General features: G+C 47.7%; 2 protein-coding genes across 23 annotated transcripts in view; one reads left to right on the top strand and one right to left on the bottom strand.

Moving 5' to 3' along the window:
- The window catches only part of SH2B3 (SH2B adaptor protein 3), a 31498-nt gene extending 22721 nt beyond the window's left edge, over positions 1 to 8777 (top strand). For 2 of the 6 annotated variants that reach the window (XM_075516344.1, XM_075516340.1), the window contains exons 3-8: positions 838 to 939; positions 1204 to 1295; positions 1413 to 1498; positions 1714 to 1928; positions 2264 to 2435; positions 2752 to 8769. In XM_075516344.1, the coding sequence (XP_075372459.1) occupies positions 838 to 939; positions 1204 to 1295; positions 1413 to 1498; positions 1714 to 1928; positions 2264 to 2435; positions 2752 to 3047 (963 nt within the window). In that variant the 3' untranslated portion in view covers positions 3048 to 8769. Of the gene's footprint in view, positions 1 to 837; positions 940 to 1203; positions 1296 to 1412; positions 1499 to 1713; positions 1929 to 2263; positions 2436 to 2751 lie in introns of all 6 variants that reach the window. The other 4 variants (XM_075516341.1, XM_075516343.1, XR_012777758.1 and 1 more) reach the window with 3 other exon arrangements.
- Positions 8778 to 9214: 437 nt separating this feature from the next.
- ATXN2 (ataxin 2) overlaps positions 9215 to 19808 on the bottom strand; it is a 52254-nt gene continuing 41660 nt past the window's right edge. For 12 of the 17 annotated variants that reach the window (XM_075516333.1, XM_075516324.1, XM_075516335.1 and 9 more), the window contains 3 exons: positions 15125 to 15270; positions 14035 to 14262; positions 9215 to 10625 (listed from right to left, as the gene is read on the bottom strand). In XM_075516333.1, coding sequence (XP_075372448.1) covers positions 10422 to 10625; positions 14035 to 14262; positions 15125 to 15270 — 578 coding nt within the window. In that variant the 3' untranslated portion in view covers positions 9215 to 10421. The remainder of the gene's footprint in view (positions 10626 to 14034; positions 14263 to 15124; positions 15271 to 19808) is intronic. The other 5 variants (XM_075516322.1, XM_075516327.1, XM_075516330.1 and 2 more) reach the window with 2 other exon arrangements.

Here is a 19808-nt window from a genome sequence, read left to right as displayed (position 1 = left end):
ACTGGCTGGGCTTTGCCGGTTGCACGGCGCGGCTCACTTGCAGAGCCGTGCGCTTGGCTCCAGCCACGGGGCTGAGCGTGGAGGGGTCGGCTCCATTGCCCAGCACCGGTGCGGGGGGGTCTCTGGGGTGTTCCACACCCAGAAGGTCCCCAGCGCCCCGGATGCAGCCCGGTCCCGGTGGCGGCTGGGCAGGCGCCGTGTGCCACAGCCTCGCGGTGGTCAGCGGCTCGCTTGCCGGTGCATGGGGTGCGCTGGGCAGCAGAGGAACCGAAAGCTGCCGGGAGGGGTATTATTATTAGCCTTTCTGGAAGTGTTTGCTCAGCGTTTTGTCATGTGCCTGTGTCAGCGCCAAACTGGCCGGGTGCCCATGGGGAGCTCTCGGCACGCCACCACCAAGTGCGCCGCCGACACCCCCGCACCCATAACCGGGGTGCTCCCGGCCTGCACCCCAATTTCCCCATCAGCGCACACAGTCTCCCTGGCACACGCTGCCATGCTGGGATCCCTCTTCTCCCTCCTCTCCTCCACCCATCCCTCTGCTGCGGGGTCCTCGGGGGCCACTGAGATGGGTCCCCGCTCTGGGTGCCGCTCGGCCCCCCTGGAGTGCCCCGACAGCGGTCGGACAGTGCCGTGCAGGGTATTTCCTTGCCACGTGGGGTATTTCCTTGCCCGCGGGGTATTTCCCTGCAGAGCGGGGTATTTCCTTGCTGGCTGCTGTGCCTTGGGTGGCTCCCGGCAGGCTCGACCCCCATCCCGCCGGAGCAGCGGGACGTGGGGCAGCGTTTCGGGGTGCGGGGGTGTCGGGGCTCAGCTCAGCTGCCGTGCTCCCTTCTGCAGGGCTCCAAGCCGAAGCTGCACGCCGCCTGCTCTGCCGTCCAGGAGGTGCGGAGGTGCACACGCCTCGAGATGCCCGATAACCTCCACACCTTCGTCCTCAAGGTAGAGCCCGGCTGAGGGGGTCCGCAGCCAGCCCTGAGGCCTTTCCCACCCTCCGGGTGCACGTGGCATGTGCCGAAAGCTCCTGTGCCAAATTTCGGTTCCTCTTCCCAGCCAGGGACAGGGTGCACGGGGGGATGCGGCATTCGGGGTGGGGTACGCTCTGCCCCGGCTGGGGTCAGGGTCAGTCCCTGAGCGCAGGTGGGTGGGAGGGGGATGCGCGTCTGTCTCTCTGAAGCCCCCTTGTCCCTCTCCAATGTCCCCCAGGTCACCAATGCCACCGACGTCCTGTTCGAGGCGGGGGATGAGCAGCAGCTCAGCTCCTGGACAGCTGAGATCCGGGAGTGTGCGCGCAGGGGGTAAGCGCCCGGCGGGTGTCCCTGAGCCTGGGGATGGTGACAGCTGCTCCGTGTCCCCCAGCACCGTGCCGGCCCCCCGCTGCCACCGCTCAGCCTGGCTTCTCCTGTCCCCGGCAGGTCCGACATGGGCGACCCTGAGCTCCTGGCGTGCCGGCACCCCGACCCCGCGGCCGCCAGCCCCACCGCCAGCACCGACAGCCAAGGTGAGCAGCGGGGACACCCAGGGGACCCTAGGGACAGGGGACCCCAGGAACAGGACTTCTCTCCCCGGGGGGTCCCTGCATCCTGCCATGGCCGGCTGGGCTGATCGGGCATCCCCAAATGGCATGGCAAGGGGGCAGGGCCAGAGGGGAGGGGGACGGGGGCGATGGGCAGGGGTCCCCACTTCCCCAGGGCGCTCATCCCTGTGCCCTGGCAGGGGCGACACCGGGGGGCCCGGGGGAGGCGGCGGGGCCGAAGATGGAGCAGTTCCTCTCCTCCTGCCCCTGGTTCCACGGGTCCATCTCCCGCGTGAAGGCGGCTCAGCTGGTGCAGCTGCGGGGGCTGGAGGGCCATGGCGTCTTCCTGGTGCGGCAGAGCGAGACGCGCCGCGGCGAGTACGTGCTCACCTTCAACTTCCAGGGCAGAGCAAAGGTATGGGCGGGAGAGGGGCTGGGGCGGGGGGGGGGAATCTCGCAGGAGCCCGTCGGGCAGCCCCCCTGCCGTGGCAAGGTCCCTGTCCCATCGCATCCCACCCCAGGGAGATGCTCTCCTTGCCTGCTCCGTGCCCCGATGCTTGCTGCGGGCTGGTGGTCCCATCCCCGCTCCTGGGGGGCAAAACCCCCTGCAAGCGAGCAGGGCACCATGGGCTGGGGATGCAGCACGTCATGCTAAGGCATTTGTCCCCCCAAATATCCCTGTGGCCCCCCATCATCTCCTCCAGCAAGGGAGCCGGTGGAAGGGTAACAGGTCCGTGCTCCTCCCCGCAGCACCTGCGGCTGGCACTGACGGAGCGGGGCCAGTGTCGTGTCCAACACCTCCACTTCTCCTCCATCGTGGAGATGCTGCACCACTTCCATCGCTACCCCATCCCGCTGGAGTGCGGGACAGCCTGCGACGTCCGTCTGTCCAGCTACGTTGTCGTCCTGCCCCAGCCGCAAGGTACGCGGGCACGGAGGAACGGGGCCGTTCCCATGGGGTGCAGGGATGGGGGTCCTGTCCTGGCGGGAGGGTCCCCCGGGTGGATGCGGACGCCCCGGGGCTGGGCAGAGCCGGGCCCTTCAGCCGCACGTGGTGGGGGGGGAGTGGAAGCGTCCGTGCAGCGGCACAAAAGGTGACCCCTGAGCTCCCGGCTTCCTCTTTCGAGAAAGGAGAAGCTGCCCCAAACCGCCGGCCGCTCCCCAGCCCCGATAGCTGCAGCAGGGGCGACGGGGCAGGAGCATCCCACCGACCAGCCATCTCTCCCCTCCACCCGCAGCTCCCGGCTCCGGCAGCACGGTCCCTCTCCCCCAGCCCGTTCCCAGCTGGAGCCCGGAATTCAGCCTCGCCCTCGCTGGCTCCTCCTGCCCCCGTGGCCCCGACGAGACCCCCCCGGGTCCCCCACCGGAGCAGATCTTCCACCTGGTGCCGCCGCCGGACGAGCTGGCGCAGAGCCTGCGCCCGAGTGGGACGGCCACGGCCCCTGGCCCCTGGCACCGCGATTCGGACTACGAGGCGGAGGCACCAGGCCGGGGCCACGTCCGTGCCATCGACAACCAGTACACGCCGCTCTGATGGGCACCACACCAGCACTGGGATGCACTTTCGGGTGGAGAAATCCTAGAGACCTTCGGGGTATCCCATCGAGAGAAAGAATGTAACTAGTTTCTTCCTTCTGGTTAGGGATGATTATTATATTTTTGCAAGGAAGGGGGTAATTTTTCACTCCAGTACGGGTGTGCTCCCTCTCTTCGGCCTGTTAAAGGGCCTTTTATTTTTTATTTTTTTGTTGTTATTATCAAAGCTTTCTCGTTACTGTTTACACGTGCCGCTCCTGCCTGCGTCCCTGCATGCCGAGCATCACGCCGTCAGACTCGATCTCCCGCCTGTCCCTGACACAACAGTGCCCAGAGAAGGAACCAGGGTCTTGTGTTACACCCATATAATTGGAGAAAGGAAAAAAAAAGGGAAAAAAAAAAAAGAAAAAAAGAAAAAAAAGTGGGTTATAAATTCATTGACCAGTTGCTGCTCTGGGCTGCACACAGGCGAAGACGAGCCCCGTCCTCCCGCCCCAGCACGTGCTGCCGCTGCCAAACCCACCAGCAAAGCCTGACCTGCCAGAGCTGAGCTCCCGCATCAGGTGAAGATGACGATCGTGATCAGAGTTTGGGCTTTATTTTTAGATAAGGCAAAACCTGGCTTTTCTTGCCTTTTTTTTTTTTTTTTTTTTTTTTTAAGCCTAGCACAGTTGCAGTCACTCCCTGCACCAGCCAAATACTTACGCCATTAGCCTTGCTAATTAAGACGTGAACACTAACTGCTCCATCCGTAGGAATGTCACTAGCTGAGAACTAATGCGGAGACTGACAGCAACCACTCCTCCCGGTGATGGAGGCGTTTTTTTTTTTTATCCCGGTGATGGAGGCGATTTTTTATCCCGGTGATGGAGGCATTTTATCCCGGTGGTGGAAGCATTTTCGGCACAAATCTAGAGGGAGTTTTTCCCCCAAAACATTTTTTTACCTCGCCAGCGCAGGCGGCTGCCCGCCCCACTCTCACTTGCCTTCCCGCCCCCCCCCCCCCAAACACTGTGTAACCAAGAGTTTGGCGGTATTTAAAGCTATGCAACAGCCTCTCGCAGGCGAGGGGGTGCCATCGGCGTACGCCTCCCCGCCTGGAGGGAAAGCCTCTCCCAGCCAGCCCCCCCAAGCCCGCAGAGGGGCCGCAGCCCCCCACGTGCCTTAGGTGGAGGAGGCCGGTGGGTCGGCAGCTCTTCGGCTGTAATTACACACGCCGCAGGCGCTTTGGTTCGCCCGCGTGCATCGCCCTAGGAGCGCTGGTTGCTTGCACAGCGAGTTGCACGCCGAGCGAGACGTAGGCGCCGCCGTAACTCCCGCGGGAACAACCGCGCATCCAAGGAGATCCCCGGGCTCGACGTCTCCCCGGCCCCGGCGAAGACCCGCGCAAGGAGAGCAGCTCCGGAGCCGGGAGCGCAGCCGTGCCCCAACCTCCGCTGCTCTTTTCAGGCTCTGCAGCCGTTGGTGCCGCCGAGCCCCGGGGCCGCTTTACCTGCTGGTGCCTGGGGCAGCGAGAGAGGAACCGCTTCTTAGAAGCTGCCGTTATTTTAAGAATAAGGAAGGGGCTGGAGCCGTTGCGACACGCAAGAGGGGATGTTCGCAGCATTCAACTTCCAGATTTCTCAGCACAGCCCGTGTGGCGCTCCACGGGATTTCGGATGCAAAACTTGCTTTGAAATTGCCTTACAGGAAAGCCTTTTTATTTTCATTTTTTTTTAATTTAATTTTTTTTTTTTTCCTTGAGGTGGGAGCCCTCAGGAGCATTCACATTTAGGAATTAATTTGAAAGCAAGCAAAAAAAAAAAAAAAAGCCTCGTGGGGCCGAGTTAGGGAGTTTTGCAAAAATCCAGCCTCTAGGCTTTGCCGTGAAGCCGGCGCGCGGTGAGCCCGGTTGGCAAAGCCCGAGGAGCCAAGCTCTGCTCAGGGTCAGGAATGGAAGGGCAAGATCAGATCACAGCGCTGTTGGGCTGGGCTGGGCCAGGAAGGGCAGATGTAGTGCGGGCAGGGGCCAGGACCCGGCAGGGCCAAAACGGCCAGGGCCAAACAGGCCAGGGACTGGCCGTGAGAGCAAATCTGGTTTTCTAAGTAGTAGTCAAAGGATGAGGGGCTGGGAGAAACTGGATACCCTCGACCTGAGAAACCACTTCGGATTTGCATCTTGTGCCTCCCCATCTCTTGCCCCAGCCCTCTCCTGGGCTGTCTTTGTACATTCAGAGCAGGCAAGGTCTTTTTTTCCCCCTTCCTCTGTTTAAAATGACTTGAAAATGGGCACAGGGGAAGCAATCCTGTATTTCAGTGGGGATCAGTGTTTCCTGGCGCTCAGCACACACCGTCGCACACTCGCTTTTGAAACCAGAGCATTAAGAGCAAATTGCGCTGGCCGGTCCCACCTCCAGCACTGCCAAACCTGGTGAGGCTGCTGGAGAAACAAAGGCAGCCCTGTCCTCGGCTGGAGCTTCTCGGCCGTATCCGCATCCCGTTTTCCTCCCCAGACCAGCCCAAAGGCTGCAGCAAACGGCAGGAGTGTGTATAGCCGGGGCTGGTTTGTGCCAGGCAAGTCAGGTCCCTTCATTGCTAATAAATAACTCCCCATGGTTTTGCATTTATAGGGATGAAGAAGGGAAGGGGTGGAAGCATAGCACAAGTTGTTGGCTCCTTTGCTTGCTTGGTGCGTGGTTCTCGGAGCACGCATGCCTTGGGAAACACTCGCACGTGCTAAATCTAAGGTTCAAAGAGCTGATTTTAGTCCTGCTCCAGGCAGCCACATTCAAAGGGGTCTTTCCCCAAAAGATGAGGTGGTCTCACCCGAATCACCCTATGCTCAGAGCATCTGCAAGAAAGAACAGGCTGGGAAAGGCATTGCTATTCACAGCCAGCGCAGCCCTTGCCAGATAAATCAGATGCTGCTGCTGGGATGGGTTGTTTTGGCACGCCGGGGCTTATTGTTCCAGCACCAACAACTAAACATGCACACGCATGTGGTATTTTTAACCTGCAGTTTAATTGCAAGGGATTTCTCCATAGGTTAAATGGAACTTGCTGTGCTTGATTAGCAAAATATACATTGAGTTCATTATCGCCCCGTCAGCCACTTCCCCTGTGCAAACAAACTCCGGTGGCTGCAAACTCCCATTCTCCCCACTAGTGAGCAGTGGGAAAGTCGCTCTTAAGAGTTATTTCCTTCTCAGACCTCACCAACAAGGTAGCCAAGGGCTGTTCCACCAGCTAGCCTCTCCTTGCCAGAGGGCTTTAAGCTAATCTAGCCAAGCTTTGGTTTAAGCTAATCTAGCCAAGCCCAGAGCTGCTGCTCCCAGCTCCACCGTCTCCCCATCTCGGTCCTCCCCACCCAACCCCAGCTGCACCAGGACCCGGGGGGATTTTTGGGCTATTTCCCCAGCTCCTGAAGGGCCGCGTTTGAAATCCCATTTCTCCTAGAAACCATCTGGCTTGCGCCACAGGTCAGAGCCTGACACGCAGCTCTACCTCCGTTCCTGCCAGCACACATTAATGCAGCCCATAAGGTACTCCTCTTTATTAGAGCAGTGGGCAAAGAGCATTAAGCCATTCCATTGTATGGAATATAAGCAACCTGAAGGAATTTTTATATTTTTCTAAACTTGGGAAAAGTGCCTAGGACTTAGCAGGTTTAGTTCCCCAGCCCACGTGGGCTTTTATCGGCCTTTAAGAAGTATCAGCATTGAGTTTTGGGAGGAGTGGAAGCCGCGGGAAAAGCCCCCGCATGGCTGCGTGCTGCAGGTACAGCCGCCTCCTGGGCTCCCACGGAGGAGAAGGAGCTTTTCCGAGAGCTGAAATAAAGTCAGATGTGACCGCCGAGGTCTCAGCTTCTGCCTTGGCCCTGGAGATGGGCACCTGCAACGTGAGTTTGGATCCCACGTACCAAAGCCGGGACCCAACCGGCAGCGACTCTCGGTGCCTTGGGCTGGAGCCTTTGCCCAGTGACCGCTCACGCAGCCCCCCCCAGGAGAGGGCTGTTAGGGAGGGAAGCCCCATCTCGGCCAGCTACTCAGGACAGTTGTTTTTGGCAATAAAGATGCAAAACAGGCAGTGCCTTCCCTCTCTCTGACAGCAGGGACCTGGCTTAGCGCATAACCTAAGACTCGGGTCCAGCCAGAACTTCTCACCCTCGTCTCCATCTTACGCTTAGGAAACCACTTGCAGCTTGCTGCCAGACCCTCCCTGTCGGTGGCTTTTGCGTGTCCTTAGGGCTGACGGCTTCTGAAGGAATTCGTGCCTTGAAGCGTTATTTAATCTCTTCATCCGTCCCTCCCTCCTGCATCCCAGCCCTGCGGAACGGCACTGGCAATCCAGAGCAGGTTACCAAACACTGACACCCCCATCGCCTCACCGATGGTTTTTACATCAAAATTATTTTGGGGCAAAGCTTCTAGGAAGAGGTCCAGGTCCGGAGTGAGGCCAAAGCTTCTCATTTCTTAGAGCCTCCGGACCACAGAACACTGCTGTCATCCAACCAACGCAGTTTTACTCTAACAAGCATGTAAAGCCTTCAAATCTTGACTAACAGGTTTGAGTATTCCAAATTTTAATTGAAGCTTGTTCGATGCGAACAGACCCAACCTTTGCCAGCAACTACCAGAGGTGGGAGAGGCAACTGCGCGTTCTCTAACTCAGCCTTTAGCAGGATGATTAAAGCCAACAGTTTGTTGGATGAAAAGTGTATTGATCTCAAAATTCTACTTTTCACCTGCACAGAAGAGTTGTTCTTGTATAGTAGGTTTTTCTATATATTGTTTCTGTATGTACTGTACAAGTAACTTATTCTTGAATAATGCAATTTTACCGTAATATAAAAAAAATCTGCTCTTAATAAACTGTTTTTAGAACTCGTTTCTCACTTTTAGTCTTTAGTCTGATTCTCTCTAGGTGCCTGGATACTATTTTAACAGATACTGGATTAATGGCTCCTAAAAGAGAGAAATCCTCCCTTAGAAATTAAAAGAAAGCCGATAGCCTATGGACAAGCTGTTCCTTCTCGGAAGACTCATGCGAGGAGTCCTGCCCCAAGCCACCATCACTGTCTGCAACCATCTCATGCCCCCTGCTGCCCACCTGAACATGAATTCAGTACATTTCACTGCACTGCTGACCTGGAAGGATTAAGACAGAAGCTGCAGCAGTTATTTGTATTCCCCTGTATGTTTTTCACCACGCCACAATGGGATGTAACTGCTGTCCATGAAGGGTTGTACAGACAACAGCTTACTCGTCCTGCCTCTTAAGTGCAACTACCATATAATCCAGTTTAACCAGCATCATCTTTTGGTTAGCCGTGGTAGGATGCCTGCACCCTACAGAATGGTTAGGAAGACCACAGCACTTTATAAGCAATGATAACTAGTCTGCGCATTACTGAAGGAAGTGATAGTCGATTCTCCTGTCCTTTTCCCCATCTTTTTACCAGTCATTTTGCTAAGGAACGCTTACCCCGATTTCTTCCTTTCCTTCTCCAGCAGCACCAGGTCTTGTATAGTTTTATCACCTTGAGCCTCGAGGCCCAGTTGTGACACCTTCTGTGACACCAGCCAGAAGAGTGTAAGGCTGAGGCATTAGGGAATAGACCTGAACACAAGAAATTGTTTAAAACCTGTACCAAACTTCGGATCTTGAAACCTTTGACTTACTTTTGCAACGGCCCTGCAAGTCAAATACGACTGATCTGGTTTCACGGCAGGGGGGGGGCACGCACACGATATGGCAGCAGCACACGACAAAAACACACGGCAAAGCTTACCTGATGCTAAATAAAACATTCACTCCCATCTGGATCGAAAGCTGGAGAACACATTAAAGTAAGATACTGGTAAAACAAGACACAAACACTAAGTAGGTCAGTTTTTAAAACTTTTTTTATTTTTTAATTTTTTTTTAAGTTTTTATTTTATATTATCTACAAAGTAAAAGTTTTCTTAACTTAAAAGTTACATCACTGTCTCACGATAGTGATTATCTCATCAAACGTGATTTATAAATAATAATTCATCAGTTTGACGATTAGATTTTTTTTTTTTACTGAACCTGTTTCAAGTTTAGTTAGAAGTAAAAGGGATCTCCAAGTCTTGATTTTTAGTGATAATAGCAGCAAGAATCACTCTTGTTACTTCTTTTGCTAGCTGATGAGTTCATAACTTTGAAGGGTCATTAAAAAATAAATAACTTCCAGTTTTCAGCAAGCAGAGTTGGGGCACTTGCAGGACTCAGATACAGTGCATGGAATTATGGAATAGCCCACAAGTTCCTAAATGCCTCTACTCAGTCCGAATCTCTCCCACTGCAAGATGAACTGTTAGCATTCCTAGTGGATGTTACAAGAAATCAATTTTTTTTTTTTTAAACAAAATAAAATGAAATTCTAGTTTTCTGTGCTTCCAGTTGGCAGAAGCAGTAGAAGAAGGGTATTTGGCCTACAAAAGGTATCCAGCCTTTCAGTTATTCCAGATGAGCCTTACAACTGCTGTTGGTGGTGGGCTTGTACTGTAAAAAAAAAGTTCAAATGTAAATAATAAATTGGCAAGCCACACAACAGTTTGCTAGTAAAGTGGTCACAGGACAACTACTGAGCTGAACTTTTTCTTTTTTTTTTTTTCCTTTTTCTCTTTCCTTTTTTTTTCTTTTTTTTTTTTTTTTCTTTAATGAACAAAACAAAACCCTGCATTATCAAGATGTCCTTTGGATGTTTTTTTTCCCCTACCTAAACCCTCAGAAAGCAGCCTTGTTCTGCTCACACATTCCCCAAGAAACAAAATCAGGTAACTAGTGAACTACAAAAGTTTAGAGGCTGTTTGGAAATGAATAATAAAGAAAACTAGGTAAGGTTACATTTAAGCAGAAAGAAGTCATACAGCACCTACTTTTGCCGAAAAGTAAAGCTGCAGAATGTTACTCTGAATTAAAGATTAGACTTCAATTGTCACTTTACTTCAGTCATTAGAAGTCTAACAAGCCCTACTCCCGAGCAACATTTTCACTCCTATCCTCAAGACCGATCACTTTAAATTTAATAAAACCCCAGATCATTATAAACAGGCTACACAGACAGTCCATCCCCCACGGCAAAACCATGGCAAAACCTGGAAGAACAGTCCCACAGTGCCAGTGTCTGCACAATTATCCATTTCTCTACTTCAGCTAGAGAGAAGCAAAGTCTTTGCTAAATTAGCTAAATCTCGTATGCTTATCTAGGCTCACATTTGGGCTGGCAAAGTATAAATGCTAAATGCAGAAACAGTCTGCCTTCAGCAGCCTGCCACTCTACAAGGACATCTTAAGGTTTTTTTTGTTCGTTTCCCCAAATCTGGTTCGTAACAGTTCCCCTCACTACTACGACCTGGCTCAGTTAAGGTGCAGGTCTCCCGGGCACACACTCCTCACCTGAAGGGTGCGTCATATAGGGGAAATGTGTTGTTGTCGAGACTGGAATGGGCTGTAGTGCACTTTGAGCGATGGCGGCTTGGGGACCACCAGGTGGCTGTGTCGTCATTAGCATCATTGGAGCATGGGCAGTTGGGTGAGAAGGAACCATTCCTGACTGTACATGAGCCTGAAACAAAGAGCTCTTTAGTATAATGGTCACAAGGAGGCATCACTCCTGGCCACATGACTATCAAGTTTTCTCCAGCTGTACCAGTAAATCCAGAGATTTACTTCATTTTAACTAGATTAGCTATAGGGATTAAGTCAGAGATCTTAACACAAAAATAATAACTAAAAAAAAAAAAAACCCCACCAAAAAACTCAAATCCTTACTGCTGGCTCTGGGTCACATTCTCAATTTTAGCCATTTAGACAGCGAGCACTGGGAGAAACTGCCAGCATTAAACAGTGGGATATTTAAAAAACAAAACAAAACACCTCAGCAACGAATCTTCAAAACATTACTGTTAGTAACTTAGATCAAAGCACTTCCTATGCAGAGAATGCACCGGGTACAGGTACGAACTTCACATGCGCTGGGAGCCTGGCATCCCTTCCTCAGCTACTCATTACACAACTCCACATTCTTTCATGGCTCCCTGCCCTCGAAACCACTCTCTCCAGTGACCTGTGCCCACATTATCATTTATCTAAGCAGTCATTCTGAGTGATTTAATCCCTTTATACTGTTAGGTCAGCTTTGTTCTGTTTCCAGTTAAGCTCATCACAGTTAAAGGTCCTTGTGTAATCTAAGCAATCATAGTTAAGTCTGAGCGGAAAAAGGAGATTAATCTTTACTATGGCTGATCACCTTCTGGCAAACAAGTTCAGTAACTTGTCAGTTGGCTTCTTTAGCTCAGAGCAGTTCATGACTCTAGAGGTCATCAATTTTTTGGTTTAAAAAGCTAGTAAACACTAGTTTCTTAAAAGCACAAAACATTAAGGAACTCTTAGAGCTCTCAGTGGGTTTCTCTTGGGGGGGGGAAGCATTGTATCTAAGGTTTGCTTTGTCCTTCTACCATATCCCATTAACAGAGCACTGTGGTGCAATAATTGCAGCCTCAGAAGTTTCACATGCCAGTAAACACAGATAGCAGGTAGTGGCTACAATTTTATTTCTTAAAGACAAAAGGGTTACTTGACTCATCACAGGCATTCCTCAAACTCTTTATCAGACTTGCACTGTATTAGTAGCACTCAAGAAGCCTTTAAAGGCAGGAACTGCAATTCAAATCTCACTCTTGCTCTAAAAAAGTCTTAGAAGATAAGGCTGTGAAACAGAAATACCTTTCAGGATCAGCACCATTTTTACTTTGACAAACATGCTATTATAGCAGCCATCATTACAAAGCAGCTATTCATATAGCAGCTGTATTCAATACACACATTGGAAAAAAATTTTCTGCTGTGGCTCAAAGGCTTTGCAAATTGGCAGCTGACAGTATTCTGTAATGAATTTTAAAGTACTGTTTCTCAAGTGAGATATCTAACAGCTCAAGATTCATCTGATAACCTAAGGGAAATTCAATTGATCCTCTGTGTTAGCCTAACTGAAATTCCTACGACATGGTGTTTCAGAATTGTGTTCAGAAGCTGGAAATGAGGCTGCTAAGAAACTATTAAATCCAGTGATTAGTTTCCCCACAATGGAATAATTACATGCATTTAAAATGTCTTACAGAACTGTAGTTATTCCTTCATTAGAGATTTTTGAGGGAACTACTTCATTTTGAAAAGTCAGTTAGTTTGGTATACATATCATGGATTATAGATTGTAGTTTTCATCCTAAAAAAATTACAGCAGAAGAGACTGCGTAAATCAAAAATCAAGGGTGAGGCAGGCTTTCCCTGTGATTGCTAAAACATCCTGACTGAGCAGTCAGTTCTGACTAAAAGTTGCATCTAATTTGCTTTAGTGAGGTTTGCTTATTAAGTGCTTGGCAAAGAGAAAGGCAGGCAATGGTCGCATCCTATAGCGCAGGCATGGGCCTGGCCATGACATGTACAGCACAATTCATGTACAGTTTTACCTTTAAGCTGACCCCAAAACAAACATGTTTCATGTTTCAAGGCATAGCACTGAATATGCCGCTAACACAGGAGCTTGCAGCAAGACCCTTCCGAAGGGTTGCGTGCAAGGCACCTCGATAAGCTCTACAACCTAGGCATTCACACCAGTGCCATCACACCAGAGCGGAGCAAGTATCTTGTTTCTGGCAGAAACCAGAGCCTGGGAGGACATGGCGAGATGCCATAGCAGTAGTCAAGTTTGGACATCCTCTCCTTATGCTCCCGCAGTACAAAAGCAGAGAAATTAAAAGCCTAACGGAATTAAAAAACTAAAAACTCAACATCAATAAAACAATTCCTAAATAACTATTAATTCATTGGCTTAACTGACTGTCCCAGGGACCAAAGCAAAGATTTTATCAGAATTCTGCAAGGGACTGGACACCTATTAGATTAACCTCCCTACTTACAGTTAGGCATGGTATCCCAAACTATTGTTAACCTGTATGAGAAGGCATAAGCCAGACACCAAGTACTTGGTCTGCAGAAGAAGTTGTGCAGGCAAATTACTGAATAATTGTCCGTTCCTCGACAAAGCACACTAAATCCATGAGATTTAGTAAACATCAGAAAATCTTTGTAACGCTGCTTTACGTAGAGCTCTTGATTAATCAATCATGTGCTTCCCTTCCCAAAATCCTTTTTTCAGTGAGTTGACCACAAGAGAGCAGTTAAGAGAAGTGGGTTTCTGATCCTGAAGCAAGGACTGTTGTTAAGTTGCCCAACAACCACCGGGGATCTCCTGCATAAGCAGTTTATTTAGAACCACACACAGACACATACACACACACAGAGGCACACATGGTTTTCTTTCAGCAAGGATTGTCTTGCAGTCATCTGAACTGAACCTCACCTATCTCCCATTGCAGTGCCTTGCTACTCCCTAGTAATCCTGTGTAATATCCTTTATTGGATGTACTTGTATAATTTGACTACAATGCAGAGCCTAAAACTGCCACCAAAAGCAGCAATTCAGCCTTCCTCCACTCAGCTCTCACCTCCAACCCTCCTGTATGCCAGCTCGTCCTGTGATCATGCAGTGAACCTGAGTAGTGAACTGATTTGACTGAGAAATAGCCTAAAATGGGGGTAGGGGAGGCACACTTCAGCTGAATCATGTCCCCAGTCTGGTTTGCTGCATGGCCAAACAGTTCTGTGAGCAGAATGGTGGGGTAGGACAAGGATGGGAGCCGGGAACTGGGAAGAGAGCTCAATTTCTTTCAGTAGCAGGGCCACCTTAAGATGTCTTCATTAAACTACAGTTGTAGATGCACTGGGTGTTGGAAGCTGAGGTCCAAATATCTTGTAAAATTCTAAATAAAGGCAATGTACAGACAGAAACCTAAATAACACAACAGGTAGTCTGTGCTGAGAGGTGACAGAATGGAAATCACTTCAGCAGGCCCGACTGTCCTAACTTTGTGGCATTAAGACATTTAGTCTTGAAGTTGTTAAACTGTGTTTACCTGGGGGACATGGGCCATGTGTGGCGGATTGGTATATGCAGGTTGAACATGGGAGGGATGAATGGTGAAGACTGTTTGTTGTGCTGTAGGAAAACTATTTTGTGGAGACTGCGTATTGGAGCCTGGCGTCATGGAAGGTGGGGTTGGAGCTAGACCTGCGTGGTAAATTGCCGACTGCTGTTGTGGGTTTGCCAGGTGGAGTGCCTGAGCAGCCTGGTGCTGATGATGCTGCAAAAAAAGAGAGAAGATCATTTAGGCTATGGTCTAGAAGCGAGACACGTTTACTCTGTAAACTAGCGTAAGAAAGGTTTGCAAAACTGCTCTCGATAGTGAATCTTTTAAGTGGCAAATCTAAGGCTCACCACACCTATGGTCATAAGGAAATTAATTTCAATTCCACCAGGCTCATTTTCTCCTTGTGCTAGAAAGTCATGTGAGCAGGAGCCTGGAAAATGGAACCTAGACTGACAGGTAAAAACAAGGAGATCCTGCAACCATGGGGATGGATATACTTCACAGCTGCACTTAGCAGCCCAAAGTTCTTACCAGTAGGTAGATAACTAAGGCATACAGCACTATCACGAGGCCTATTTTGTTTTCAGCTGCTTGTCTTTGACGAAATACAATCAAACGCTTCTCAGCATTTATCTGCTATTTCCAGTTGTAACTCCACTCATATTAAAGCTCTGACAAAATATGATCCTTCCTTAATCCTAACACGGAAACAAGCTATATCTCATCCCCTGTGAAAAGGGAGAAATGAATAGACTCTGATATGGGTCCTCACTAAGGAAAAGGGACTGCCACAAGTTTTCCTGCTAGCTTATCTAACAAACTATGTCTTGAGCCTCCCACCTTTGAGTCCTAGCCACTGCAAGCAGAGAAAAATTAAGTTATATAGCTCTACTTCCTTCCTTCTAGAAAACAGAGCGGAATCTAGACAACTCCTGTATGAGATCTGGTTGGGGAACTGCTCCATCTTACCATTTTTCCTCTCAAAGAAGTCAATATATCGATGTCAAGCATCAGACCTTCTAGTAGGGGGTGTAAAATACAATTTAAAGACATTCACTCCCTTGAGTTCTGTTACCTGCACGGGGCTAGGAGCAGGGTGGCTTCCAGCATGTTGGCTTTGCTGCTGGCCAGTTGGTGTGGCAGAAGGCTGAGGATGCGGAGGATGCGGATGCAGGGTAGCATTAGGGTGGGCATACTGCTGAGCAAGTGAGCCAGTGGAAACTAGGATGAAAAAGAAGAATATTTAACAACAGTACAGAATATGCATCTCATCAAGTCACCATCTGTATTTGAAGATTTCGCTATATCTCAAGCATACTGTAAATATATTCCCTCCCCCTTCTAAAAAAAAATATTTATCTTGCAAATAGCTGAGTATCTTACCTTGCTTTTGTGTAGTTTGGTTTTGCAGGAAAGTCTATAAATAACCATAATTAGACAGTTCATCTTCCCTAGTTTGACAATGTAACAGATACTACATAGAAAAAAAGCAGTATTTCATCTTTTGTTTTGTCAAACAGACCAGTTTAAAATATCAAATTTATCATTTTCATACAATTTGGTTTTTCCTGAAATATACTTTTCAAAGGTGTTACAAGCCATTTTTATTTCCACCATCCAAAAAATTCTTTGGCCTTATACCTGGCTAACCTCACCATGCTACTCTTCTGGAAATTGCTCACAGTACAGTCAGTGTAAAGTATATACACTGCATGTATGCTTAAGAGCTATAGGGACACACAGTATATACATAACAGCTGAGAAAACAGAGGCTGCTTAAGTATCAAATTTTTGCTGAAGCCAGTATCTTGTACTAAAATAACGTATCTTTCCTCTCGCCTCAAGGGAGTCTTTTCTGGATCACCACCATTCTGTGAGCTTCTCAACACTGCCATGAAATTCTTAATTCCTTGAAACAGTAGCAAATAAAGGATGAACTTCCAAAAATGGAAAAAACTTAACAACTTTCACAACAGTGAAACCACATCTGTTGCTACAGCCATACCAGTCTCCAACAACAAACTAATATCAACAAGTCCCTCCTTGAGGAGTCCTGCCCTGTTCTGCTTCAAAACGGGTCACACTAAATCAGTTTGGCTTTTTTTTTTTTTTTTTAAACTTCTGAGGGAATCTAAGAGAAAAGCCATAATGATAGCAAGTCTTCCTTTAAACACAAAGCATGCAACTGGAAAACAAGACCCTAAGAAAAATGAAGATGCTTTGCCTATTCCGCTCTATTGCTTTTAGATCTCGTGCAGCAACCAGTCCATAGTTTGCAACTACACTTCTGCACGTGACAATGTGCCCTACTCTCTCCAATATTACAGCTTGTCAAGACCGAGGCTAGTTTTGCTGACAACAGTGCTAAAAGACAAACAGTCAAAGCAAACTGTCAACCTGCTCCTGAATCTGTTCCCTGTAACTGTTCCGTTATTTGTCCTGGTACCTTTCTGTCGCTCTGACAAGTTAATTACTGCTTACTATCTGTGGGGTTACAGCTTTTTTTAATGGGTTTGTATTACATGAGAACTTGATGGCCAATGAAGTGCCTGTCTGCAGCATACCTTTAGCAGTGATGGGTTTTCTGGTGGTGTTTTCTTGCCCTAGTAAACAAACTGAAAAGCAGGGCACAGGGGGAAACTTGGGAGTGCAACTGTTATGCTGCAACCACCTGCCCCGTGTATTCACAGCTAGTGAGGTGTGTTATCTCGCTTTGGCAAGTAACTGTTTGCTGCAGCTTCTGAAGAGTTTCACTGTGCTGGGCTCTAAGTTCATGAATACACAGAACTGCTTGAGTGTATATAAAGGATGAAAGACAAGATGGGTGGAGAAAACGGACAAAAATGTAGCTGCATCTGAAAGCACAATACTATTCAGCAAAAGCAAGTCTGAAAAGGACAGCAACCCCACCGTGCTCTATTAACCAGCCCTGACACACTACTACCCTGTGCAAGTACTTGTTTTCCTCCAGTTTTGTTTGCTATAAAGCTTACAAATACTAGTTCTAAAAGATTCAAACTCTCTAGAATACATATAGACTGTATCTTTTTTGCCTAATTGAGATTCTTCTCCCCTGTACAGGCCACTATGAAGGTCTCTCCTTTATAAAATAACTGCCTACCACATTTAACTTAATCCCGCCCTGCTGTCTTGAAAGCTTTATTAAATCTTCATTGAGCAAATGGTCCAACAGTGATGTGCACCACAGTTTCAGGCTATTAATGCAGATGAACTTCATATACATTTGTAACCCTAAATTCTTGCAGTTTGAGTTGATCCTAACATACTTATGCATGAGCATGTAAGTGTACTTGAGCACGAGTGTACAAGCATACTCACACACTATGAACATTTCTGATTGAGAGACATTTTGAAAACACCTCAGTATTTTCTATGCACACTGGCAAAACTACCAGTATCTTCTGCAATAGCACTTTGTTACGCTTTCAAATGTAAGTCTTTTTTTCATACCGCTACTAAAATTTATTTTGCAGCAGCATCTCAACCATGCTTCCATTTGACTTTCAACAGCTGCTCCTTCTTACAAGGACTACATGAAAATTATCAATGGAAACACCAATCATTTTTACAGTTTCAAGTTTATGGTTTCCTACAGTAGGAAAATTTCTCAACCTCATTATTATACAACACTCTGAAGAAGGCCAGAAGTTATTATCTCTGTCAAAGTAATAGCAATAAACGCATAGAGGGATTGACTTGTTTGCCAAAGGGCATGCTATCAGAAATCTTCCTCAGCTCTCATCCCACTGCCTCATCCACAGAACTGGCACACCTGACTACAAATTAACTTCAACTCCTTTCAAGAGGTTTTAAAATGTATATGAAAATTAATTCCAAGTTGTAAGATATTCAAGGCTTCCCACATCCTGTCACATTACTTGTTAAGAGCCCCCGAAATAATGTGGTACTCCCTTAAACCATTTGTGCAATTCATCTTTCATTTCTTTATAGCCGAGAGAATAATAAACTAAGTTATTCTGAAGCAGATACATTATACAATAAAACTTCACAATGAAGAATCTCTCTTAAGAACCCAGTTAAACCGAGGAATAGTACCCTAAAGAACAGATACATAAGTGCGGGGGAGGATCAAGTTTTTGTCATAGTAGCAGCTCTTCCGTAACCTTCTAATATCTTTTATCCCTAGCTTTGCATTTAAAGTACCAGATTTTTATACTGAAGAATTTTTATTTGCCTAGCTTCTCTTCTCCCCCATTTTGTCTTTAACAAATTACTCTAATAAGCTCTATAAGTTTAGTTAAAACTAGTTCAGATGCTGCTGCAAATTATGTTTTAATAGTAATATTAAAAGTGTCTTTCAAAAAATGTTATATGGACACTTATTTAAATCCTGTACAGATACCGCATACAAATCAAGAATGGTTCAGGACGAGTGGCAGCAAGTCTGAAATACGTGCGCAGATCTTTCTTAGTTCAAACTCAAGAGTTCAAACTTCAAATCTAGAAACATAAAAGGTTTTCCATGTTTAGCTAGTGCAATTAATAGTTCCTGACAAACCAATGAAATCTACGAGACCAGCAAGCCTGTGAAAGAAGTCTTGCAAAACAGTAATGAGAAATTCACCTGCTTAGCCATAACTAAAGCACTTTCACTGTGACTTTTTTCAAGAATTTTTGCCTGTTCATCAAAACAGCTCACTACAAGTATCAAATAGCAAACAAGATAAGACAGGAGGTGGGAAAAAAATATTGCAAATTATCCAATATTTTCCCTCATTGTCAGTACTTTGGAGATTTTCCAAATGGCCATCTAGTATCCAAGAAAGTGCTGAGAAAGCTCTAGGAAAGCACAAAAAAGCTCTGCATATCTCCTTGCTGCAAGTAACCTCAGCTCATTCCAGCAGAAATACACTGTTTTTTGTCACCCTTTATGCCCTACGTTCCTCTCCCCAACAGATACTCCCTGGGCTAACCTGCTTCACTTCAGCATCATTTTCATCAAGTTGCTTCCTAACGTGCAATATTTAACTGCACTAACCTTGCAGGGATACACAGTGAAGATAAGTGATTCAGTAATGAAGTAAGCAAAAGTATCAGATGGATTGAATTACTGAATTCAACTCTACAAAAGTGCAACCCATTTTTCTGAGAGGCACGCAAGTAGCAGTCAGCCACCAAACCCAGAGAAGGAGCTGAAATCAAAAGAGGTCAGAGCAGCAGAAAACAAGCAGAACTTCCAGCTACGAGGGTATATGCAAAAACCATATAACGTAATTTCATATTTTCCCTGGTAGAAATTTCAATGCTGCCAATGGTGGTCATCGTTGGTCATCGTCCAAAGATGCACTGAAGAGCCTATTTTCAAGAACTGACCAGTGAACAAACTTCAAAACTATTGCCAGACCCAGTAAGATGGTGAGGATAACTACATTTAAAAGACCTGAATGGTAGGAAGCAAAGAAATAGCAAATGTTTCTTTCATAATACAAACATGTAAAGAAGCCATTTTACACAGGTAGAGTGGACTTCACTTAACAGACTATCCACGAAAGGAACGAGCTTATTAAAGTTATTTCAGTGCACCAAACCAAGATGCATGAAAACAGGACAGGTCAGCATCCTGCAACACTAGTTCACGCAGAACCATTTCTGTACAAGAAACACAGGAAGACTGTTCCAGAAGAGATTTTTGGAGAACGAGTGGTATTTCTCACATCCCTCTTGCATGAGCTAACTCAAAAAACCCCAGAAGAGTGCCTGGCATAGGCTGCGTGGAC

Source organism: Mycteria americana, chromosome 13, assembly GCF_035582795.1.
Source record: "Mycteria americana isolate JAX WOST 10 ecotype Jacksonville Zoo and Gardens chromosome 13, USCA_MyAme_1.0, whole genome shotgun sequence".
In the NCBI taxonomy this organism is placed as follows: domain Eukaryota; kingdom Metazoa; phylum Chordata; class Aves; order Ciconiiformes; family Ciconiidae; genus Mycteria; species Mycteria americana.
This window is presented reverse-complemented; position numbering and strand designations above follow the sequence as displayed.